Source organism: Tachypleus tridentatus, chromosome 3 (assembly GCF_004210375.1).
Source record: "Tachypleus tridentatus isolate NWPU-2018 chromosome 3, ASM421037v1, whole genome shotgun sequence".
Classification (NCBI taxonomy): Eukaryota; Metazoa; Arthropoda; class Merostomata; order Xiphosura; family Limulidae; genus Tachypleus; species Tachypleus tridentatus.
The window spans coordinates 84,318,253-84,345,948 of NC_134827.1; the positions used below are offsets into that span (position 1 = coordinate 84,318,253).

Sequence of the window (27,696 nt, forward strand, 5' to 3'; positions counted from 1 at the left end):
TTTACAGTCTATGTAGAACGTTCTAAGCTACACGTGTTATTCAATAGTGTAATATGTTTTACGTATAAAATTTGAATAAAATATCGTATTTGTATAAAATTGGAAAACAGATTGTTGAAATAAAGATATTATTAGACGGATCAGGTCGAAGTCATACTTATAAGGTGGCCCAAGAGTTGGCGGTGGGTGGTAACTAGCTGCCTTCCCTCTTGTCTTACACAGCAAAATTAGGAACGGCTAGCTTTGCGTAAAATTCAAAACAAACAGACTTATAAGGTAAACATATTTTCGTGGGTACATATATATAGATTCATTAATAGATTCCCATAAGAGTCTTGTATCTGTTGTCTGTAGTACAACTTGATATTATTTACCGAATGGAGTAAATATTTTGGACTACAGTATTCAGATAATCAGGTTGAAATAACCTTAAATGATTTATATTATCCCCACTCTCTCCAAGATATTATATTCCTTGTATTCTCAAATACTTTGAGAGTAAGTAAAAGAAAGACGAATGTTAAAACAGAAAGGCCTAATAAAAAATTATTAATGATGTGAACTAATTAATTAAATAAGAACGAATATGATTTTAAAATGAAATCTGAAAAGTTAACGAAGTCAATCTTACATAACACGCTGGCGAAATTTTCTTAAATGTCGAAAATCGATTCAAAGGAAAACGAAACTGAAACCTATAACGATTACAATTGATTGAATTAGCGGTTGAGCTACCTCATTTTTTAACGATATTTTGGTCCGGCATGGCCTAGCGTGTTAAGGCGTGCGATTCGTAATCTGAGGATCGCGGGTTCGCATCCCCGTCGCGCCAAATACACAAAGCTAACCGTTTTTCGTTGTTGAAAACTATAGAGGCTAGGAATAAAAGAGGTTACTGTCAACTGTTTGCAGCAATATATACAGTATTGCCATCTAGTGGACAGTACAAAAAATAAATATGATGTAGCTGCTCAGCTGAACAAAGTTTGATTATATCGATATCTTTTATTACCTTACAGTTTTAAGCTTCGCAGATGCCAGCTGATACGCAATCAGTAATAAAATATAAGCTCAATCTGATTAAATCTTTCACCATATATAAATGTAAGAAGTACGACTTATCAGCTACGAGAAATTAACAAAGAGTTGTTGAAATACAGATACTCTTTATTCTGGATGGAAACCTTTTTCAAGTTGATATACAAATACACTTGCTTTCCAATGAAAATCTTATTAGGCCTATATAAAGTGATGTGTATAAGATAATTATGATTCTGACTATAATTTTGTCATGGACATTAAACATGTTGGTTTGTTATTCCACAACATAAACATTCATAAATTCCTCTTACTGATCTCGGCGAATTTGGAGTGATGGAATGTCTATCATGTGTTACTTTTTTGATACAAGCGTTAACAAAAGTATACAACTTCTAACAGAGGATTTTTTAGCAACTTCGTCTTTAAACTAAAATACGGAAACTAAATATTTGTTTTTGTTTTGTTGTTTTTTTACTTTCGCGCAAAGCTACACGAGGGTTAACTGCGCTAGCCGTCCCTCAATTAGCAGTATAAGACTAGAGGGAAGGCAGTTAGTCATCACCACCCACCGCCAACTCTTGGGCTACTCTTTTACCAACGAATAGTGGGATTGATCGTCACATTATAAAGCTCCCACGACTGAAAGGACAATCATGTTTGGTGCGACGGGGATTCGAACCTGCGACCCTCGGATTACGAGTCGAATGCCTTAACCCACCAAGAAACTAGAGAAATGAAGGAGTTTTTAAGGGAATAGATTTTTTTCACTTCCTCAATAGTATAAAATTATATTACTGGACCTTTAATAAATTTTATTTTTAAATTTTTATTTTGTTATAATTATTACAAACTAAGTCACACACCCACTAATTCTACTAAAATTTAATGCTCTTTAGATAGTGTATGAATCAATAATTATTTTGTATACTTGTAAAGTCAAGCTAACTTTATTATATCGACACCGTTTAACTTGAACAATGTTCGCAATTTTATACAACTTGTACGTGATTTCTTTATCCTACTCAAAATAACCAGAATTTATAAAGCGAAATCCTGTAAGTGGTTTTCGTCAGAGATCATTTGAAATGTTTGCGCACGCACCCTAGTGGATTATCTATTGCACAACGTAATATCCTTTTAGAAACTTCGTTTAAAGTAAAGGTGTACAATGCGCTATTTCCACTCTATTCATCGCAGGTTTTAAGAGTTGTATATCCGTAATCTTATAGGTGACCCATTGCACCGGGGGGCAGTTTTAGTCACTATTACTATATGTACTAATTATAGTTTCATAATTACAATAGCTATTTTAATATACTGAACTATATCAAATCTATTATTTGTTTCGAAATTTGTTTTTATTATATAACACCAAAAATATAAACTAAATTTATTTCGGTTAAAAAAATTCATTCCTGGGTATCTTACAGTCAAAATATAATTTAAAACTACCCCAGGAGAAATATTCAGATGTTCAAACTTTGTTTGCATTCCAACCAGTTTGATGACAAGGTGAAATTTTTTCACAATGTTCAAGTTACAGTTATGGTAATGAAAACTGTAATCTCATAAATCATAGCAAACCTAACTGTAGAAACATTATCTAAGTGGGAAGTTCCTCAACCGACTCAACATTTTCTATACGAATTTTTAGAATTTAAGAATGAAATTAAATAAGACTAAAATAATATGTCAGCTAAGCTGGCTGACGTTTTCATTTGCAGAACTGAAATTAGAACATTAACTACAACATGTCTCGAAAACCCCAGAATGGAGAAAGAGGCTTAGATTTCAGTTCCTAGTTGCCATTAAAACATACAGTCGAAATCTTCATTGAAAGATTACAAAATACATTTAACTTAGTAAATTAAAAAACAAAACAAAGTAAGAAAAATAAATGTCCTGGAAATTCTAAGAAACATGACACAAACTATTCAATTTATTGTACAAAGTACGAAATAAATATAATAAAACAATAATCTAACTTAACACATTCAATACTTACCTGATGGTTATTACTTTGTTTTAATGTAAAGCCACAAAATTGTCTGTCTGTACTCTGTTTGCTGTAAAGATTCGAATCCTGAATTTTAGCGTTGTATTTCTATATATTTAGCAATTACCAATTAGAGGACAGAAATATCTAAAGGAATAAGAAGACTTACAAACAAAATTAATATTAGAGAAGTTGCTCTGGTAACTCAGGACTTGTGAAAATAATAATCACTGTTCAATCACAGGAACGGGCACTTCAAAGATGGCTAATTACGCTTAAAACAAACAACTTTACTGGGTGCTTAAAATTGCGTAATTATATTGTAGTGTATTCGAAATATCCCACTTTCGCTGAAGTATGGATTACAGTATTACTGTAGCAGGAGTCGCTCGATAACCACATAATAAGAAATAATACAAAGCCAAAATGGCTACGTGTAGGTGCACACTGAAATGTATTACGGTGAGAAGAGTCAATGTATAAGTATTTATTGAGATGTATTATTGTTAGAAGATTCGATCTATAAATACACACTAGGACGTATTATGGTGAAATGAGTTGATCAATGAGTACAGATATGAAAGAATGAATAAAAACAATTACATCTGATAGGGCTGTATAAATACTTCAGGTTTTGTATAGTTCAGATTGCTAACAAACAGAGTGTGATCTTTCTATAAAATTTTCCACGAGTCTTGGATACTCTTGGAGATGCAAATCGGATGAGCACTAGCACTATTTTTATCTCATCTGTAACCTAATCGTCTTTGTTGCTACTTTACATCACCGAGAAAGAAAGTAGTGCCAGAAAATGCTAAACACAAGATGTCTGAGTCTTAAATATATTGTATATTTTTCATTATTCACAATGTGAATAATGTTCAGAGACATGTAAAATAATGTCAACCACTTCACTTGTTATCTCAACGTTTCATAATTAACACGAATAAGCAATTTAGCTTTGATATATATTATTTAAATGTCTTGAGTTACTAAAGAGATATTTTTAATATTTATACAAACAAAAATAAAGTTGTTAGGTAATTATATTTAAGTTTTCAAATATACGAGTTAACGGCCCGGCATGGCCAGGTTGTTAAGGCACTAGACTCGTAATCTGAGGGTCGCGGGTTCGAATACCCTTTCAGCCGTGTGAGCTTTATAATGTGACAGTCAATCCTACTATTCGTTGGTAAAAGAGTACCCCAAGAGTTGGCGATGTGTAGTGATGACTAGCTGACTTCCCTCTAGTTTTACACTGCTAAATTAGGGACGGCTAGCGCAGATAGCCCTCGAGTAGCTTTGCGCGAAATTCAAAACAAACAAACAAACAAATTTTCTGCTACAAACAGTATACCATTAGCCACGGAAGCTATAATTGTGGTTTACCCTTGTTAATCGAAAAACTACAGATATTTTTCGAGGAACGTTTATAGATTTCGATTTAACTTATGACATTTGTATTTCTACGAGGACGTTAGATATCTATTTTCCTCTGTAAAAAGTAAACTTGTAAAGAGCGTGAGGCCAAACAAGAAGAGAGCTAGTTAACTTTCCCATCAAGTAAAGTGTAACTGTGTATCAACGTAAAAGTAAACTATAAGTTCCTTCAAATAGGTTCAATGGAGAGAAAATAAACTTTATGCAACGTTTTATAAAATTAATATAATTCGCCGGTATATTGTTCTTCCTAGGAAATCGAACAGAAATACTTTATTATCTTCATAGGGCATATAAGCAAAGACGACCTCTGGTGACTCACAGGTTACGAAGTGCGCGTCTTTAGTTAGTATGATCAATTGAATCTCGGTAGCGTGCTGCAGTGACGCTAAGTTCTCTACACGCTATCTATCACAGACCAACATCTCCTCTTGTTGTGCTGTTGGTATTCCTGAAATTAGCAACTTTGCGACAGAGTTTTTCACCAACAAGGTATGTTAATTATTTGATCTAATAGATAAAAACAACTATAATTTTCAATATATGTATCATTTGAATAGAATAATATAGCCCAAGTTCTTTAACAGAACTGGAAAAATCTAATAATCGATACTCATTATAACTGGAGATTTGCTCGTAAGAGGAAATCACATCTATTTGCAGTTGGAGCAATAGAACATGTAAACACGTAATAGAGTTAATAGATCTCAAAAGATGTTTTTAATCATTAAGTATTTATTAAATAAATACAACGAGACATGTCAAGGAATGTAGAAGTCCTATCAGGGTTGTTATTACCGCCGTATTTGTTGGTGCACAAATGAACATTTTGTTATTCAGCTTTCCCACACAAAGTGTCAATAGTAGCACTTTTTTTATTTTTGCGTTATTTCCTGACATCCTAGGCTGACGATATAGAAAACAGTTTTATTTAGACTATAGTATTCAACTGGTTAACGAATAAGCTTAGTATGTAACTGAATAGCATATTGAAAACCCTAGAAAAAGATCCGTACTCGAGGCCTGTCTGTGCTAGCCGTCCCTAATTTAGCAGTGTGAGACTAGAGGGAAGGCAGTTAGTCATCATCACCCATCGCTAACTCTTGGGCTAATCTTTTACCAAACAATAGTGGGATTGACCGTCACATTATAATGCCCCCACAACTGAAAGGGTGAGCATGTTTGGTGTGACGGGGATTCGATCTCCACGACCCTCAGATTACGAGTCGAACGCTTTAACTCGCCTGGCCATGCCAGGCCTTCAGGGTCGCTTGGATATGCTAAATTAACCACAAAATAATTGAAAAATATGATTTTTTGTTTGTTATTAAGCACAAAACTACACAATGAGCTATCCCCCGCTGGTACAGCGGTAAGTCTACGGATTTACAAAGCTAAAATGAGGGGTTCGATTCCCCTCGGTGGACTCAGCAGCTAGCCCGATGTGGCTTTGCTATAAAAACACACACAATGAGCTCCCTATACTCTGTCGACCACAGGTATTAGAACCCGGTTTCTAGCACTACAAATGTACAGGTACCAGTACCAATGGGGAGGACTACTATCTTATATTCTTTTTTCCAACTTTCGTATATCTTATGTTTATTAAAAGGTCAGATATAGGAAATTTTTTCAAACTTTGTCAATATGAGATTATTGAGAGTTAAAATATAACCTTTAATTTTATTAGTTTTTCTTGAAGTGTGTAAAAAGATAATAATTTATGAATTATACAGTTGTACAAAGGTTTTTGGATAAAATAAATTGTGCTATTTTACAGATTTTAGAGTATAACAACAAAATTTGGTGATATTACTAAAAATATATTTTATAGTACATTGGCACATATCTGGAAGTAATCCGTGGTAATTAATAATTTTACTGCTACGTGAGGATTAATTATTAAACTTATCCAAGAACCATATTGTTTTTTTTTTCGTGTCAAAATTATACCGTTAATGGTGTGTATACAGAAGTAATAAAGTAGCAATTCCATATTGTTGTGAGAAATGGTTTAACATTGTAATCTAAAATTCGAGAAATATTCTTTGTTATTGTAAAACCAGTAGCTCGTGAGAAAATATTTTTTTCCAATTTACGTTATTTTATTGTTTTGTCTAGCGAAGATGCGATGTTACGTAATGAGTACGTTTCGCCTCGAATATTCTTGAATATTTGTTCTGCCCATCACGAATATCGAAACCCGTTTTACAAGTGTACAAGTCCGCAGACATATCGCTCTGCTACTGGGATGTCATACTTAACAATTTTACAAGTGTTTCGAGTAATACTGAATAATATAAGGTTAGGCTTAAAAAGAGAGATGATTGAATAATGTGTACGTGAACTAGCCGGTTAGTGATTTTGTTTACAGTAATATTCTGCCAATAGAGTGAACTAGCCGGTTAGTGAATTTGTTTACAGTAATATTCAGCCAATGGAGTGAACTAGCCGGTTAGTGAATTTGTTTACAGTAACATTCTGCCAATAGAGTGAACTAGCCGGTTAGTGAGTTTGTTTACAGTAATATTCTGCCACTAGAGTGAAATAGCCGGTTAGTAAGTTTGTTTACAGTAATATTCAGCCAATAGAGTGACGTAGCCGGTTAGTAAGTTTGTTTGCAGTAATATTCTGCCAATAGAGTGAACTAGCCGGTTAGTGAGTTTGTTTACAGTAATATTCAGCCACTAGAGTGAAATAGCCGGTTAGTAAGTTTGTTTACAGTAATATTCAGCCAATAGAGTTAGCTAGCCGTTTAGCGAGTTTGTTTATAGTAGTATTCGGCTAGCAGAGTGAACAAGCTGTTTAGGGAGTCTGTTTACAGCGATATTAAGCCAGTTCAATGGTAAGTGTTCGGATTTAAGCTTAAATCAGGGGTTTAATTCCTCTCTCTGAACACAGAAAACAGCCCGATGGATCGTTACTATAAGACAACATTCCCAGTTTAAAAGTAAGTGGCTGTTTAACGCTTCTAGAACGTGTTCATTGTAGTCAGTAGTAAAGACTTTTACGCTCATTAAATGGACTGGACCTTGCGGGTATTTTTTACCGAAAAAGCAAAAATAACTCGCTGAACAATAATCCGTTTACGGCAATATTTCACGTTACCATATAACAATATCTATAGAGAATTAGTTTTTGAATTTCGCGCAAAGCTACACGAGGGTTATCTGCACTAGCCGTACCTAATTTAGCAGTGTTAGACTAGCCACCTCTTGCGATACTCTTTAACCAATGAATAGTGGGACTTACTGCAACATTATAACGAGCTAGCCACCGAGCAAGTCAGACGTGCCAATATGCTATTCCTGAATAGAACGAAACGTTCCTCCTCGCCAGTCAGGCCGTTAGTGCCGCCTGTAATCGTCGACGGCTTACCGCCGAACCTCACGCCGTACCAAGTCGCCACGTTGATCGCCAGAGCCAAGCCTGGGGCAACCATCGAACCGTCCAGGACCCGTATTTTACGCCGGGGAGGAATCCTCATCCAACCAGCCACTACTGCAGACCAAACCTATCTGTGCCAGCCATGGAACACTGAATTTAAAGTAAGTTGTTCCCCAACGAAAAGTCCAGTCAATCTTTATTCTGTATTCCTCAGGGGCGTCGACCCATCAATTCAACCAGAAGAAATTAGACAAACCATAGAACCCCAAATACAAGCCAAGGTATACGCAGTTCATCGAATTTATTCTAAGAACAGTAATCATCCCACACACTTCATGAAGATAGTGACAACATCGAAGTACAGTGCCGACTGTATTTTACGAGATGGCTGCTATTATCATATATTTCATTTTAGAGCCGAACGCCCACATCGACGACCACTCAAGAATGGTTCAAACCAAGCACCCAGATATCGTAAACAACCAACGGAAATCTTCCAACAGGAAAATACCAAAATACCGCCGATTCCAGACCGTATTAGAAGAAACACGAAGACGGATTCAGACAACCCGACTCAGAAGAAGACAACACCCATTGTTGGCAACACGCCAAGTTGCAGTAGTTCAAGAAAGAAAAAGACAGTTCCTGCCAGACTTCTATCCCAGTTCCACAGAACTCAACAACCAGCCAGACTCAAACCATTACGAAGATAACCATCGACGCGACAGCACAAACCGAAAAACAATCTACCTCCACGCAGAAAACTCAAACCAAAATCTCGAGAAGAAACAAAGCATCACAGACCAGCGAAGAACAACTCACAGAAGAACAGCCAGTAGTTCCACCACCAAGGCCACGTTTCTCAGTTGCACCAATGGGCTTCAAGTGTGGAAACAAGTTCATGATGAAATTGCCACCCGATCTACAAGACTGCAGCTAACAGTTTTCACGTACACCATCAACGTAGTTCATCAGTTTTTTTTTTGTTTTTTTTTATTAATTTAGTGTTTTTTTGTTTTTTTTCTTTTTCTTTCCAGCTACTTCCGGGCACGGTCTGGGTAGACTATTCGGCGCCCAGGCCGTGAAAGTGGGTTTTCTCAGGGTACTCCTGTTTCCCCACAGCAAAATCTCTGGCATCGGACCTGTAGGTCCCAGCCTCATTCTGAAAGGGCCGTTTACCCAGTCAAGGGTATCTAATCAATTACAGTAAATTTAAAAAAAAAACCAATTCGCCAGCCGCCAGGGTTCTCCATCCTCGAGCTAAAGTCTGGCTCACTTCACTTTCGCTGCTTTCGTCCAGTTCTCCCGTCCTTCCTCTCACTCACAAATATTTTTGAAATGTTAAAAATAAAGTAAAAACTCCATGGATATTTTAAAACATTTCTCACGTAAGGGGACGAAGAGGAACTATAAAGTTCCTGAACACCCCAGTTGGAGAGAGAACTCTTCTGATTTCTCTCTCTCTAAACTGAACCCCTGCCACGTTAGTTTAGTTTTAGTTTAGTTACATTATAACGCCCCCACGGCCGAAAGGGCGAGCATGTTTGGTGTGACGGGGATTCAAACCCGCGACCATGGTATTACAAGTCGAACGCCTTAACCCACCTGGCCATGCTGGGCCCTCTATTTATATTAGAGTAGAAAGCAACTGTTATCTTGATTGCACATGGACAAATATATCATCATGAGGAGAAATTTTTCAAAAGCATGCTGTCCGAAAAATTCCATTTGACAATCACAATCATCTCAATTAATTTTCAAATGAGAGACAAGAAGTTAGTCACTATCACTAGGTTATAACTCTTTGACTACTCATATAAGGCCGAATGATAATAACGCATCCTGGTTTGGTCGTTTCAGCAGCGACTAAAGTGAAACACAGCCCCATAGTGGTACAGCGGTACGTCTATGGACTTACATTGCTAAAATTGGTTTCGATACCCGTGGAGAGCAGAGCGTAGATAGCCCATTGCGTAGCTTTGTGCATAATTACAAGCAAACAAACAAATAAAGTGAAACGGGATATGGTTAAGAGTATGAGGTTAATGTAGTGACTTGTGATCAGGATTGCACTATACATTTCTTCAATAAAGATCAGGATTGCACTATACATTTCTTCAATAAAGATCAGGATTGCACTATACATTTCTTCAATAAAGATCAGGATTGCACTAAACATTTTTTCAATAAAGATCAGGATTGCACTATACATTTCTTCAATAAAGATCAGGATTGCACTATACATTTCTTCAATAAAGAGTGACCAACTGTTTATTAAAAAAAACACCCAAAAATTACAGTTTATCTGGTACCTCATAATCAACTGTTAACTAAACACATTCCTAGCTAATATATAATGTATTAATTTTTTACAGGCACAGGCTAGTTAAGTTTAATACAATATTATACACACACACGTATGTGTGTGTGTGTGGGTATGGGTGTGTATTTGTAATTACAAGAATGAAAATAGAAATCTGATGAAATGTCAAGATTAATGTTTTATTCTATAAAACAGAAGGTGAGTACATTATAGGTTATATTAAAACGATTTTCAGTACACGTTCAATCATGCTCTATCTTATGACTGCTTTTTGGCAAAAAATCTTACAGTGTAATTTCCCTTGAAAAACGCTTTGTCGAAAAGATGTCGTGTTCAGAATACACACCTCCTCCCTAATGCTTTCCATAATCCATCGAGTCTATAATAACACTATTTTCCAGCGTCCGTTTAAACAGACCGATCGCACAGAAATCAATAGGCGTTGCGTCTGGCGATTTGATCGATATGTTTTCGTCTGGCTTAACATGAATACCCGTTGCATTTTTCCGTTGCGTCTGGCAATTTGATCGATATGTTTTCGTCTGGCTTAACATGAATACCCGTTGCATTTTCCCGTTGCTTGAGGTATGCGTCGGTATAAGAAATTGAAATCGTTTTTCGTTATGTTGTGTATTGTTGCTTAGTTAAGGCACGTGGATGGCTTTTGTCAATGACATTTGTAGTAGTGAACTCTCACCAAATGCAAGACGCCACACGCCAGGTTCGTTATCTGAGGATCGTGGGTTTGAATTCCTGCCACACCAAACTTGCTCGCCTTTTAGCTGTAGGGGCGGTATAATGTTACGGTAAATCCCACTATTCGTTGGTAAAAGAGTAGCCCAAGAGTTGGCAGTGAGTGGTGATGACTAGCTACCTTCCCTCTAGTCTTACATTACTAAATTAGGGACGGCTAGCACAGATAGCCCTCGAGTAGCTTTGCTCGAAATTAAAAAACAAACAAATATTATTTTATGTCCTAGAAGTTAAATTATTTTTAAGCAGTTTATATTTTTCCAGTTTTTTTGTACCATTCAATTTATTTATTCATTATTTTTTTAATTACAGGTAACTACCCTGAAATATGTCTCAGTCATGATGCCTCAGAATCGGCGAACTGCCGTTCCTGTAATTCGCTGTCGGCTCCAGCGGAATGACAATATTATTTCCGGACTAGTAATGGCAAGTCCGTTTGCTATTTGTTTCGCTTTGTTTGGGATTATGAACCTCATTGCAGGGACGTTTTTGATTATTATGGCCTGTAAGCCACGTGCTAAAGGCTCGTTCGCCAATTATAGTGAGGAATTTATTCGTGCTTATAATGAAAACATTGAGAATTTATTCGATCCTTTTAAGATTGTGGGCCCAATACTTCTCATTACTGGCTCCTTGCTGGTGATTATAGGAACGGTCCTGGGAGTGGTTGCCTGTAAATCATCAATTCATGTTGCTAGGAAGGAACCACCGCCATCAGCCCGACCCTCGTGCTTCCAGCTCTCGAACATCAACGGAACACCAGACTCGAAACTTCAAACCAGCAGTAACAGAAAAGATCATGTTTTCTTGTGTTCACCAAAGCACCTTGGGTCAGGAAGATTTGATACAACTTTATTTGTTACAGATGTCCACCTGAGTAATTATCCCTGCTCTTCAAAAACTGGTGCAGTAACCACAACTCCTTCATTGGAGTTTAAAACAGTTGATAATATTTCTTCCACAACAAACTCATAATTATCCATGAGAGAAAGGATATGAAAAGAAAGGTTTACAGAAAATAGTTTTCATGCATAAGCCTTGATATGTGGGTTTGTGTACAGTTTTAATGAGGCTTCTCTCTATATATGTATACCTATATATATGTGTGTACGTATAAAGCTTCTCTCTATATATGCGCACCTATATATGTGTGTGTATGTAAGGCTTCTCTCTATATATGTATTATATTTATACCTATATATATGTATGTGTGTGTGTTTGTATGTGAGTTACTAATATCAACATAAACTTAAACAGCAGTAAAATATACACATTTATCAAATGAGAAATGAGATATTAAAAGTTTAGTAGATATTTTACCCAGTATTGTCTGAGAAAAATTAGAAAGTTCACTCACCACTTCTATTGATTTTAACTTGATTTTCTGACAGACAAGTCGAAATGAAATTTTTTATACATACGTAAGTGTTCTATAAGCTGATGCTAGTGGCTTTCGTGGTACAATCAACTTTCTAGTCTTCAAACTGACGCTACATTAAAATTTTATTATATAATTTTACATATTTTCATAGCTGAAAGTGATGAAAAATAAAGCTTAATAAGTTTATGTTTTTGTTCTGATTCCAAATTACAAAATGACGTAAAAACGAAATTACCTTTTATTCTCTTGCAATTCAGAAACACCATGTGGTGAAGATCGACGGTTGTATATTTTATATATAATTAGTTGATATTAAGGCTTAACTCTTCTTGTAACGAGTATGTGTTATTTGTCAATAAAGGGTTGAAGGGGCTTCAGTTTGACGTAGAAATTAAGAGCAATATAAACATTCTAGGAATTACGATGATTACGAGAATAACCTATTGACTCAACATCTTCCCAAATGTAATAGTTCTGATTCATACTTCGTCGATGTAAACAGGATATGACACAGGAAACGTCACAAATCTGTATACGTACCAGAAATTACGGAAGTTCACGCATAATGTGTCTTACCTGATACAATAAAGCGTTGTAAGCCTAAAATGTTTTTTCACTAATTTATTTATAACTTGAACAACATTTAAATGTTTAATTAAGGAGGGGAGACTGTATTTAATGTTTGCTTTCTTAGGCCACTTTGAAACAATTGCAACTCAGATTTTCCGCTTTCTCACTTTAATAAAAAACGATTTATCATAAAGTATTTTCTAAGCATTTATCTGATTTTTATTATAATGAAAGGAATTACCAACTTCGAATATACATGTAAACTACAAACCCCCAGCAGACGGTATGTCTGTGGACTTACCATTCTAAAAACGGGGTTTCGACACCCGTGGTGACAACACAGAGATAGCCCATTGTGTAACTTTGTGATTAACTACAAGTGTGTGTGTTTTCTATCTGCTGTATCAACCTAGCTATTATACATATATTATAATTATCTATATTATACGTACACAAAATGTAAATATTCCCTAAGATGTCTGAGAGAGCAGTAATTCATGAAAATCTTTTTTTTTTTACTTCATTAAAACAGAAAGTTTACGTACTTCCGTAAAACAGTGGTTCCTAGGTGATCATAATGTAAATATTTTCTTCCCCGTGTCCAAATAAACGGAGGCCCGGCATGGCCAGGTGGGTTAAGGCGTTCGACTTGTAATCGGAGGGTCGCAGGTTCGAGTCCCCGTCGCACCAAACATGCTTGCCCTTTCAGCCGTGGGGGCGTTATAATGTGACGATCAATCCCACTATTCGTTGGTTAAACAGTATCCCAATAGTTGACGGTGGGTGGTGATGACTAGCTGCCTTCCCTCTAGTCTTACACTGTTAAATTAGGGACGGCTAGCGCAGGTATCTCTCGTGTAGCTTTGCGCGACATTCAAAAACCAAATAAATTGCTAAGTTTTTGATTCACAGTTATACTATTACAGGCATACATTTTCGATCGTGTGGTATCTATATAACGCAGTATTGTTTTGAAACTTATAACGAAGTACGCTGGTTAAGTTTCAGTACTTTATTACAACTACAATTCATATCGATGGCGCCAACCTTCAATATTCAAATATTCGTAAGATTAATATAAAACTTATTATTAAAACGATCCACGGCACTTCAGTTTTGAGAACCTGTTATTATGATTTCGTAGTTAACTCTTGCATTGCAGGTTATAGTGTGTGCAAACAAATTGTCGAAAACTCAACCCGTGTTCAAGTTGAATTTGCACAGCTATTTCCTAGCAACTGGTTTATTAACTCGCTTTAATATAGTAAAATATGAACACACGCCTTTCACAATAGCTAATAAAAAATAAAAAGATATGCCTCTCGAAGATTGACTAGTAATCAAGTTCCATAATGTGTAATTTAATTAGAAAATTATACATTTTTGTTTCTATTTCTGTCATCATAAAAACAAACTAAACAGTTAAGAATTTAAGTACAAACAAATATAAAACCCAATTTTACATACATCTCCAGTTGTTGCTTGGAGACATATTCCTCAAACAGGAACTTATAAAAAAAAAGGGGGCTTAAAAGAAATGTATTAAAACTTGTTGTAGTTTTATTCACGTTCTTACTTTGTGTTTCATACTCTATCTGTGGTACATTTCGAAGAGAGCTGATATTGATCCACGAAGAACACCTTTCGTCGACTACAAATTATTCACATTCAATGAGAGGGGAAAATAAATCCGATTCCTTTCTCCTTGGATATAATTTTTATTTGAGCATACATATGCACGAAGTATTTTCTTTCAAATAATTCGATTTTTTTTTTTAAATTATGCTTGGCCACGGGTTCGAATCTCCGTCACATCAAATATGCTCCCCCTTTCAGCCGTGTGAGCTTTATAAAGTTTCAGTCAATCCCACTATTCGTTGGTAAAATAGTAGCCCAAGAGTTTGGCGGTGGGTGGTGATGACTAGCTGCCTTCCCTCTAGTCTTACACTGCTAAATTAGGGACGGCTAGCACAGATAGCCCTCGAGTAGCTTTGTGCGAAATTCAACAAACATTCTTCTTAAACCAAATGGATTATCTTTTTAAAAAATGTGTATTACAGACTTTTTTTGAGTAGCAGTATTTAAGAAACATCGGATGTTTTACTATTCTTTAATAAAATGAAATTTGTAAATTTTTTTTATCAGTCATCAATAACTACATTGGAATTAACCTGGTATAGTAATATATTATTATTATAGGCACAAAAATATTTTCAAGTATTTGCAGCTACAAGTTTACAACTGTAGTCCTTAGTTACAAGCCTGATACACAAGGATTCACTTCGCATTATTTGCATGAAATTTTAATGTTTTAAAGGATTCGAGAAACGTTTCTTTAAAAAATTCAAGTAAACTGATATTCGTAAAAATACTTTACATATAAAACGTCACGTTTGTATTTAAGTATTTAACTAAGTAAGTAATTTACCTTACCCACCGACGCCACTTTGTGTTTCGTGGATACTTTCTCTTTTCCTAGAATTCTCATATCCACCTTGATATTTACTTTCTGTTGGTTATTGACCCATTTATTGACCCAGGGTGGAGAATGCCCTGGTGGTTGTATGTGGTACCTAAGTCATTGTAACATATTAATTTGGCCTTGAATTCCCATAAACCTAGATATACTTCCTTAGAGTTAATATGGTAGTAAATAAAGGCTAGGGTTAACTGTACAGACATCCATTAAAAGTCAGTTAGAGACCTATGTTCAGTTTTATTGTTCGGTTATAATGGTCAAAGAACAATGATGTTATTGCACTATTCTTCTCCCAGCAATTCAGAATATTTATTGGTAAAAATCAACGACGAGCAATGAATAATTTATTTCTTATGGAAGCCACAAATTTTACTTTGAATGGAACTTTAAAAGAGCTCCAGAACGTAGGCCCTATCCATATTTTTCAATCAGTGAATAAACAGCTTACCGTGGTAATTGTACATTCATTATCATGCCGTAACAGCTGTTATTCATGCAATTTACTAATACAGACAGCATCTTAAGAGCTACTGTATTTATTGTATCCCAGCTAACCTGATGAGCTCTGGTATTGGGTGAAAGGCTCCATTGTCATTGAATAAAGTGGGTATACCGTGGCTGACACAGTGTTGTGCACGCTTTTTTACCTTCATTCATATACTATTAAAAACACAAGCAATAGGATGGTTGTCGGCTGTATTTAACTTGAAGGGTTTGAGGGGTTCTTTTAAGTCTGTAAAAAAGAATAATAACAACAACAACGAAACAAACAAACAACAATTTTGATCAGAAGTCATGTTAGTTAAAACATGCAGGCTTAATCAAGAATAGCAAACTGTGTTTCACCATCCAAGTGTCTTTGGAGACTTCGAATTAAGGTCATCCTCAATAACTCATTGAATTCCTATAAAGTAATTATTACAAAGTAAGATATGAATATCAAGAGAGATTAATTATTTACAAAGGACCAGGATATTGCAGCTGCTAGACAGATATTTTTTTTAAATCAGAATATGAGTCATTCATAGTTATTGTTCTGATGTTTTCGTTGCTTGTCCCTTTGCTGTGATCAAGCTATATTTTTTTACCTTACATTACCAATCTGCTATGACGTTTTAACTATCACCAAATTGAGCATTTCGAAACTTTTAGTTTTAGATACCGTAGCTATGGTTGCTCCTATGGTAAGTATCGTGACAATAAATGACTTTAATGTTGAGTCATTATGTGTATATTATAGAGGGTCCTCACGCTTTACATTCACGATCTTGCTCACAATGGAAGTATAGTAAGCCAAAACACTTAATAATAATTCTTATTTAATAGTTTTCCACCACTAGGGTTAGTTCTAACAAAACAGGTGGTTTCATTAGAGACAAGAAGTACACCCAGGATCAGTGGTGGAGAGAGAGAGAGAGAATATTCGAAAACTTTTCATAAACTTTCTATGTAAAGAGAAAGTAGTTTTTACTCTTAAGAATCTTATTCTATTATAGACGACATCAAGAGTGTGATAGAGTTTTACTACGCAGTTTCCCTCTGTCTCCAAGAAGCCATTTTACAAGCTGCAAATACTGCTCCTTTTATAGAAAGACGCATTTGGTAACAATCCTATTCATTGGAGAGAGGCTTTTCTGATTTCTGATGAAACATCATTCTTTCTCTGGTATCTTACCGCTTAACACATCATTAGAGGATCTATTGACAAAATCATATCGTTTTATTTCTAACTAGTAAAACAATATTGATCAGAATACTTTTGAATGTCTAGCTTCCCAGCTACCATTTCTTTTGTTATCGTTTTGGGAGAAGTTAATGGACTCAGTCAATTCGATATGATGAGAGAAAACCTATAGCACATTCCATTTTAAGTTTACTACCACTCACTTTTCACCACCACTGGAACTATAACACATTCTTAAATCAGACGGTTTTCTGTCATTTTTTTCTCAGTTTCTTCAACTTCTTTTTGCTGTTATTTACGTGGATAATGGACTGACTTCACATAGCAGTGATAACTTTCACATAGTACTAATGTTCAGTGAAATCAGTGTCACCTTAATCGTATGTCTAAGTAGTATTTGAAAATGTATCACTAGTTTTCTCCTTCGTTATTTTTAAGATCTTGCTCTTGTTAATTTCCTGCTAAGATGCCGGTGGGGTGTGACAGTCTATTATTTTAAATGAATCAACTTTTGTTCTACAAAGTTCTCACCTCTAGTAAATCTCTGATTTTAGAAGGAATTTTGAGCTCCGAAAATAGTATTGGTACTTTCCACATATATATCTTTCAACTTATATCAACTTCCTTCCTTTCTAGAAAGCTAGAGATCTGGAACTCGGTCTAAAAACCAAAAGTTAATCTCGGATCTAGTTTAGGTCTCCTCTATCATTAGTTTGAAGGTCATTTGGAACAGGTTTCAGAAAGTAGCTGGTAAATATAAATTCTTTACTGTACTGATGTTACTAACTAAAAGGCTAATTATACACATGCTTTCACATTTTTGTACAGCAGCAACTTGACTTACGTAAATCACTCTATACAGGTGCAGCTAACCACTTGTCTAATTTTAAAACTTTGCAAGGAATTGTAAAATCTCTGAAGAGTTTCTTTCCATTGTTCTCGCCCCTTTATCTATTCTCCATCCAGAATTCCTGACCATCAAGACATAAGTGAAAATAAATTTATTTGTCGTTTTGCTTTTTGGTTTGGAATACATCATTCACTCCTGCAGACTTCCATTAGACTTGGTGTTAACCATTATGAGGTGCTTCTGCTTATTTAAATGTTTTTCTTCATCTTTTCAACAAGATTAAGCAGAAGGAAACATTTTCTTGAGTTTTTGTATGAGGTCATTTTTCATTATTTACGTTATTCCTTTGATTATCTGTCTCCATCAAGTTTAGGAAGGGGTGGTTACTGGTCATATCGAAGGATTCATGGAATCAGAAAAACGTTCTCTCGAAATTCAGGTGGTTTCTACAGACTCTTGTTTGCTATTTATCTATTGATTCGACTTCAGACGTCAGTCACGAAGCTTTTTTTTTAAAGAACCAGTATCTAGTTTTGCTGTTTTAAGAATACTTGGTACATCTAGCCAACCATAAATATTTTTACTGTTGCTTTTTATTTTATACAGCTACGTTTAAAGTTTTAAATTTATATTTTGTTGTTGGTTTAGAAATGGTTGGCTGAGATGATATTTACCCTAAAAGGCTCTGAACAATAAGAATAGCTTTAGGCTACCCTAACTCATACTGTTAGCCTTATCTTTAATTTCAGAAAACAAATAAACAAAATGATTTATGAAAAGTTGTTAAAGGCAAATAAAAAAATTGTTAAGTTACGAAAATAAAAAGTAATATTTTGTTTTGTTTTATTAAACTTAGACTATTTGAAAGTCTTTAAATGTCATCTATAATTAATTTATTATGTAAAGTATCTTGATATGTGATTTATTACGTGAAACTTTATAGTTTTTTTTGCCAAGTCTCAAAAAATTGGACTCTTAATTCCATACTTTCAAATCAACTAAGAAAATAAAAAAATAATTTTATTTCTGAGTTTATAATGTCATTCGGCTGGTTTGAACGTATGTTTTATTCGACTTTCATATTACTTATTCTTTTCGTTTTAGTTATTATGCATTTTATTACTATGTTATACTTTTTTAATAAACTTTTCATCTTGTAAATAACTAATTTAAAACTATTATATTTTTGGAAAAATTCTTCATTTTTATTCCAAGAAATTTAACTATGTCTACTTTTACCTACTTACCCTCGAAAGTTTTTTCGTAAACTAAAAACTAAAGGTACTAATAATGTTGATGAAATTAGTTGCAGATTTCTCCAACAGAGGGTGTAAAGATGTTCTGCCCTGTTTTAGAAAAGAAGAAAAAGAAAAAGAGACTTTTACGCATGGCTGTACTTTCGCGCAAACACTTCATCGCAATTGTTTCTATACATAAATATTTCTGACAGGGGTTGGATGTGCTTTATTTTTCGCATAATATGCAATGATTTAAAAAAATCCAAGGTTTTAGTCTGACACACGACGCCCCACACGCTTCGCACTTTGAACTGTTTAAATGTTATAGCAGTAACAGTCACTCCTGCTACTTGATATAAAGAAGTTAACGTGTAGGTTTCCTAATATCTGACCAGAAGTACAAAACTAAGGAAATTTGAGTGTTCGATGTGATTGCTCAGTCCACGTATCACAGGAGTTGCTTTCTCAGTTTTAAAATATTATTAAAAGTTGTACGATACAACAAAGTTTCAATTAAAACTCGATAATGAGGACTGCTTACTTGTTTGTTTTAGAATTAAGCTCAAAGCTACACAAGAGACTCTACCCACCACGGGTATCGAAACCCGGTTTTAACAGTAGGAGTCCGTAGACATACCGCTATACTAGTGGGGGGCGATAGTGAGGAATCCACGTATCAGAAAATTATAATTTTAACTTTCATTTCCCATTCAAACTGTCTGAAAACTATTATTTAAAGTGTGGGTTACTTTACTGATATTGAAACATGTTGATGAACCTGTTACCTTTCATTCACAATTATATGACCATGGCCAAATAGGATTATCAGTCGTTGGAAAAGAGGCCATATTATTAAACTTTTATTAAAATAAAGTAGAGAATATGAAGATGGCCTGAGAAGATCGAAACATTGTTCTCTAGTTTATTTTAATAAAAGTTTAATATCCATACCAGGTGTCCTGTTTCTCATCATCACGAATTAAACCTACAGAGTTTATACCGATTATGTCATAATCACATGATAGAGGTACACATTACTTGTCTTAAGAAGCTTACAAAGAACCTATATTGAGTGTAATGACGAAAAGGGCCATATCATGACCTTTGATTTTTCGTAACATGTTCAAGTATCCTTTACTACACATAGTTTGATTTCGAAGCATTTATTTTATAAATTTTAGCCCTAGTGTGGCTCAACAGCAAGTCTGTGGTCTTATATGCTAAAATTCGGCAGGCAAAACATTGGTAACTCATTGTGTGCTTTTGTGCTTATTGTGAAACAAAGAAAACATAAATATCAGCAAAATTCCTTTTTACCATTCTGGTGGATCGAGTAAAATGACCTTGATTCATAACAATTGTGCTACATAATAAAAGATTCCTATAAAGTTACGAAAACAAACCTGCGATAAATTATCGCTTCTAAAAATACTAACATTAACACTCACGCTTTATAACTACCTAAATTATCACTCTTTTATTAAATTTAAATTGATCAGTTACCCATGAACCACCGCGAGAAAACTGAACAAGGACAGCAATTAATTGGTTACTTTCTTGAAGAGTAAATCAGCAAAAAATGGTACATAGTAGCAAGCAGATACATAGAATAGTGAATTATATGAGATTTGGTTAAATAAGTAACGAAATAGTCGTCGTAGAATTAAAAAAAATTAAACACTTTCAAATTATGTGTAGAACAAATAATGCGAACATTACGTATATAGTTATACAAACATACACACTGTAAAATCTGCTTTATAAGTTAATATAAATAGTATGTCTTTTTCAAAACAATTCTGTTTCTAAATAGGAGTTTGTGTGAAATATGACAGTTACATTTTGTGTGTGTTGTCTACAAATGACCCGTAGTTTTCATTTCAAAGCTGTTTATTTAAATGCATTGATGGTTTGTCAACTTATAAAATCTGCTTTATAAGTTAATAACAAAGAAAAAATGGAAAACTGAACTGTAGGAATGTTACTAAAAACTGTTACCCACGAAGCCTTAACTACTGTTATTCTTGCAGTAGGCTATAGGGAAACAGCTGTTACAAATAGAAGCAAATGGATAATGGATTACGAATAAAAAAAAGGAAAACAGCACAACAAATGAATGGTAAGACAGGAAGAAGGTAGCAACAAAACACATTGAATTAAATTAGAACTCAAACTATGGTAACAGTAGCGTGGAAATGGTAACAGTGGACCATAAGAATAGTCCGAGGTGATAATTTTTAAGAATCTGTATTTGTTTGCTTTTGAATTTCGCTCAAAGCTACACGAGGGCTGTCCACGCTAACCGTCCCCAATTTAACAGTGTAAAAGTAGAGCAGTGGTTCCCAACCTTTTTTATGCCCCGCATTCCTAAAAAAATTTAAATTTTCTCGCACCCCTCACAGTAATATTTGAATATATAGGACAGTACCCTTAATATAAACAAATAAAACTGAAACGTTATCTCGCACCCCTGGTTGGGAACCACTGGACTAGTTATCACCACCCACCGCCAACTCTTGGGCTACTTTTTTACCAACAAAAAGTGGAATTAAACGTACCATTATAACGCCCCCACAGCTGAAAGGGTGAGCATGTATGATGCGACTGGGATTCGAACCCGCGACACTCAGATTACGAGTCGAGCACCCTAACCACCTTGCCCTGCTGGGTCGTAAGAATTTGTGTAGGGAAGCAAGTAAAATAAACCACAAAATAACAAATTTAAGAATGAAGAATATACGAAAGGGAATGCATTATAGAACGTATTAATATATAGAATAGGAAAATGAGAATAAAAGAACTACCATGTCGTAAAAATTTTCTAAACATTGAAGAAAATAAGATAGTTTTAACAAAGTTCTTTATGAGTAATTTTAACAAAATTCTTTATAAGAACTATTCAAACGAATCTCATAAAATTACTCTTGGTATTAACTAATCTCATTCGAACCTTTTCGTTTAAATTACACGATCGTTCTTCAAACGGTGGCCGCTGATTTTTAATGTTTAAAATGTGGTGATTGACAAAACTGTGACACGTTTCTTGAATTCCGTGCAGTGTGCAATTTTTAAGGTCTTTAATAAGAGTGTCACGTACTATAAAGAGTTACGCTTTCAAGCGTAAGTTTCGTAAAAGGAATAAGTTAGATTTTACTAAAGGATCTTCGTGACTGAGAAGATCAGTCAACCTTAACATTATCCTGTCTGTTTTATTAATCAGGACCAGTTTTCTAAGCTCTAAGCTTATTGAATCTCCTCTTGCAGAAAATACTGAAAACAAGACTTGGGGCTTAAACATTGGTTATAAATTCTTCTGGTGTCATCATTTGAATACCTTTACACTGAACGAGCGATCTATTTATTAAACTCGTAGTTTCAATACGCATCATCAAAGCAAGATCTCACAATATGATCTTTGTTTAACAAGGGCTAACGAAGCTGTTTTTACTTCTTTTAACTTTTATTCTCTCTAGTTTTGAATATAGCACCAGGATTGGAACATGCGGATCAAGCTAGATTTGATAGAAACATTTTGTAGTAGAAGTTTCAGATTATTGTCATTTAATAAAAATACATTAAAAGTGTTTACAGTGGAGGCAATAGTGTTAACGGAATAAAAATTAAATAAAATTGTGGTTATTATTGTTCTTTTCGGAGAAAATTAAAAGTTTCTCAAAGTTTCTCGTGATAATTCAGCAAACACTTTAAGTAATGTGATAAGAACTGAAAAAAAGAAGGTTCTTTAGAAGTTAGAAGTAAAATAATGAAACTGAACAAAGAATGCAATACAATGGAAGGCTTTTTACTTCAAACGCCACCCGCTAGTAAAGCGGTAAGTCTACGGATTTACAACGCTAAAATCATAATATCTCTCTCTAATTTAGAGCAGCTTATCAGAGAGAAAAAAACCAGGCAATAACATGTATTTACTCTTAACCTAATGAATGGTTTGAATCTTACAATCTTAATACGCCCGTCTGAATGTTAAATATATTCAAAGGCATATTGTAGCCGGAACCTTGAACCTTTTGATCTGAATCTAGTGGGAAACATTGCTTATTTTACACAGGTTCTCCTTATGGGTTCATGGTTGTTCCTGATAGGCATAAAGGCTGAAGAAATATCCAGAGATTGGTAAAAGTGTGAATATTTGTGATATGAGTCCATTTGTTGTTGGAATATAACATGAAAAACACTGGTGAGGGCAATAAAATAAAAAACAAAACAAATAATAAAGAGTTAGAAGTAAAAACGAGATTTTGACTGGCAAGACACAAAAGCTCAAGAGTGTAAAGATTTGATTACATTAGTCTGGCCAAAAACTACGCTGAAAGCTGATAGATGCAGTACAGTAATGAAGACGTAAGTTCTAACTTATATCGAATAGGTTCTGAATCAAGACGAATTTGACAACCAAATAACCAAACCTATCTTTATCCTCACCTCTACCAGCTTAGCTGGTTACAATTAGATAAAATGGTTATTTATAAGCCGACGGTCACGGGTTCGAATCCCCGTCGCACCAAACATGGTTTCTCTTTTAGCCGTGGGGGCGTTATAATGTGTCGGTCAATCCCACTATTCGTTGGTAAAAGAGTAACCCAAGAGTTGGCCTCTAGCTCTATAAGTTGCTAAATTAGGGACGGTTAGCGCAGATAGTCCTCGTGTAGCTCTGCGCAAAATTCAGAACAAACCAAGCCAACCAAATCATCGTCGGTTACTATCAGCCAAGGATACAGTTGCATTACCTTTATCTCCTTTTGCAGTTATTAAAAACATCATTTTAAAATTTAGATTCTGTCGGTTTGGACTCTTCATCTTCACGATTCTCGGAAAGAAGTTTAAGTAATTTTGGAACGTTTACTTTTTGTTATATAATCAGATTCAACAATTCAATACATTGAAGATTCAATAGATATTTTACATCTATTGTAAGATGTTCAAAATATTTTAGGCTTAACCTGGCTTTGGAACGATATTTGGAACCTTTACTGAGTAGATTAGACTCAGTGAACTTGGATTTCGAAATGTTTACTAACTTAGGATGGAATTAAATAGTAATTTACTACTAGATTTGAACCGTTTTTTCTGTTTATTCAGATTATTCCATTTTCCTGTCTGCTTCAAGTAAATATTCTGTATTATCTGACTTACATTTTCAAGTGTGTCTCTGACCAATAGATCAAATTACACTGGGTGACGATGAAAACAATTCACTGTAAACTATTTTAAGACGTGTACTTACATTATCCATAACACTGTACTGTACCTCTTACTGATGTCTTCATTTAGTCAGATCTTCACTGATTCCAGAGATTTCTTGGCTGAACTGAAATGTTTTTGTTCTTCATGAGATATATTCAGGGATGAGGTTCCATGTCACACACTTTGTTATTGAATGAAAGGTGTTCAGCTGCTAAGCACTGTTGTGTATTCAGCATTTTGTATAAGAAGGCTAATCTTGTTGTACTAGTTCGTTTTATACAACTGATATTTGAAACTGTTGGTACGCACGTAACGGAGTTTCATCAGCTCTACCGACGGTTTGAAATATCAATTATAAAAAAATTAACAAACTTCTTTCTTGTGCAACAAGGCCTGTTACATAATGTTCAACTCATTGCCACGACAACGTTTCACTTTAGTAAACACCACGTGTAAGTCGTTCTGCTTGTTGACTTTTGCTTAGCTGGTTTGACACGAGAAAAATTTTCAGACGTTTTACGCTATTTGACACAATGATTTATAGCATGAACCAAGTGGTTATATTTTCCTATAGAGTGAAACACACCGTAAAAAAGTCATATACAGACACACGTATATTTTTCATAAGTTTAAAATTAGACAATAAATACATGAGTAAACATGTTTATTTACGTGGTTTCTTGGAAATAAACTAAATACTTCTTATTTTTGTTACTAAAGCATAAGGTGGCCCGGCATGGCCAGGTGGGTTAAGGACTCGTAATCCGAAGGTCGCGGGTTCGACTCCCGCTCGCACCACACATGCTCGCCTTTTCAGCCATGAGGGCGTTATAATGTGACGACCAATCCCACTATTCGTTGGTAAAAGAGTAGCCCAAGAGTTGGCAGTGGGTGGTGATGACCAACTACCTTCCCTCTAGTCTTACATTAAATTAGAGATGGCTAGCGCAAATAGCCCTCGTGTAACTTTGCGCGAAATTTAAAAACCTGAGTTATTCTTTGGACTTTTTCACACCTGATCTCATGTTTCTCAACCACTTTGAATACAATTCATGTAAAAAAAATAATTTGTTTGGTTGTTAAAAGTCTATTTTATATTTGTTTTTAACGCAATTACTGAATTTAGTTTCTTTAATTCTATAGTCTTTAGATTACGGTCATCGAAAAAGTTTGTTTAGAAAAGATAGATAAATCATTTATATATGTGTGTAGATAATGTATTTTATGTTTAAAGAAAAATTTAAAAAAGAAAATTGTCAAGGAAAAACTCATAAATGGATAAAACCTTGTATTTTAAAATATTTAAAAGAGTTCACACCATAATGATAGCTGTAGCACAAAATAACTTATATTAACGGTCCTTTTATGTGTCCCACCAAACCACGGCGGACTCAATAGATAGCGTGATGTGATTTGGTATAAGAAAACACACATATACGCACACCCCCCCATAAATCTGACGAACTCTGGATTGAGCGAAACGAGTCGTTGTCAGTGGATGTGGTGATCATAGTATGGTTGAAATACTGTTGTTATATACTTTTAATTCTTGAAAATCTCTAAGAGACAAGATACAAAATACAGTGGATCTATGAGTAATGCCTCATGACAAAAACAAATGTTTCTAATCATGCTTAGCCAACTTGGAAAAGGTGTTCACATCATAAGAAACATGTCAGACTCAATTATGTAGGTACCTGCAACATTTATGGTTGAAGATTTTTGATTGATATTAAAGTACAGATGTGTAGCTTTTATAATATACTAGTATAAAAGCACGTCAAAAAGTATGGGAAGTGTGTTTCTATTGCAAAACTAAACGTATTAGAAGTATGTTTCTATTGCAAAACTAAACGTATTAGAAGTATGTTTCTATTGCAAAACTAAACGTATTAGAAGTGTGTTTCTATTGCAAAACTAAACGTATTAGAAGTATGATTTTTTAAAGGTTTATTGATTGAAAATGTTCATCTTTTATTTTTAATATATCGTTCGCAAATAACTTTGTATATTTGCTGCTGTCCGTCCACCGTTAAGACAGCCGCAAGTCTTTGGATATACAACGCTAAAATCACGGGTTCGATTCCCCTCGGTGGACACAACGGATAACCTGATGTGGCTTAGCTATAAGAAAAATACACATACAAATACATGTTACTGTCCATCCCCTCGAAAATACTCTGCTATTACCCTTTTGGCAACTCATTTTTAATTCATAACAAGGAAAGTTTTAAGTCTCGACATAAAATTAGTTTTATTTTTAAATCAAAATCCAATACATATTTAAAGTATTATACAAGTATTTACATGTGAAATTCCTATACTAAATGTTCTTTTCGCTCTATCATCGCTCAACAGCGGCATATCTGCGGAATTACCAGTTTAGAAATAGATTATCGATACCCTTTGGTGGGCATAGCACAGAGATCCCATTCCTAATATTTTTACTTAATTATAAACAATCTAATATCAGTATAAAATATATTATCCATTATTTTAAACAGCAAAATCATGGACACAATAATGCATAAAAAATTGTATTCATTATCATGTTCGCGATAATATTGTTTAAAACCGAGAGCTTTATTATTTTAACACAAATTTTATCGTTTTTTTCTCTCAGTATCTGGACGACAATAGCCTAACTGTCAGGGTATGTTAGCTGAACTGAGGCTTCATATTGTTCACAGCTTGTAGTCTAGAAACGCGTTGCGCACTTTAGGGTCATAGGTGCGTTACAAGTGTGACAGCCAATATTCCTATTATTTAGCCACACAAGGTTTTGCACTAGTTACTACTAATTAGCTAGTTATCTCATCCCTTGACCGATCAGTTCAGGTTAGAGACAGCTTGATGTCCTTCATGTAACTTTCCGAGAATATTCTGAAACAAACAAAGACATTCCTTGCTGACTAATACATTTTTAGTGTCTGCAACGAAACATGAGAGGTGATGGTGAAATACATATTTGTTTATATGCACATTCAAATTTGAGTGTGAATGAAAAGTATTTTATTTGTTATATAGGTAACGGCTTTTACTGTTTGTCTTTAAAGCTCGTTTCATTAATATTGTTATTACCGACTATAATGTTTAAAATAATTTTGATTATTTCTACACTTCTAAGCTTCTATTAATTATCTTGTTTTCTTACCTCAGTGTGTGGACTTACGAATAACTTAAATATTCTAGCATGGTTACAACTCATGAGATGTTCGTTTGTTTGTTTTTGAATTTTGCGCAAAGCTGCACGAGGGCTACCAACGTAACCGTCCCTAATTTTGCGGTGTAAGACTAGAAGGCTCCACAAAAATGCCAAAACACAATTTTTAACGTTATAAGTCTAGAG

General features: G+C 34.7%; 2 protein-coding genes across 3 annotated transcripts in view; one reads left to right on the forward strand and one right to left on the reverse strand.

Moving 5' to 3' along the window:
- Nucleotides 1-13,068, forward strand: part of LOC143247378 (uncharacterized) — a 30,554-nt gene extending 17,486 nt beyond the window's left edge. The window contains exons 3-4 of one of the 2 annotated variants that reach the window (XM_076495372.1): nucleotides 4,766-4,969; nucleotides 11,253-13,063. In XM_076495372.1, coding sequence (XP_076351487.1) covers nucleotides 11,280-11,915 — 636 coding nt within the window. In that variant the 5' untranslated portion in view covers nucleotides 4,766-4,969; nucleotides 11,253-11,279 and the 3' untranslated portion in view covers nucleotides 11,916-13,063. Of the gene's footprint in view, nucleotides 1-4,765; nucleotides 4,970-11,252 lie in introns of both variants that reach the window. The other variant, XM_076495373.1, reaches the window with a different exon arrangement.
- Nucleotides 1-24,668, reverse strand: part of NitFhit (ntrilase and fragile histidine triad fusion protein NitFhit) — a 135,001-nt gene extending 110,333 nt beyond the window's left edge. Inside the window, exon 1 of the mRNA XM_076495359.1 lies at nucleotides 24,412-24,668. The gene's annotated coding sequence lies outside the window, so the exon portion shown is untranslated. The remainder of the gene's footprint in view (nucleotides 1-24,411) is intronic.
- Nucleotides 24,669-27,696: the final 3,028 nt, after the last annotated feature.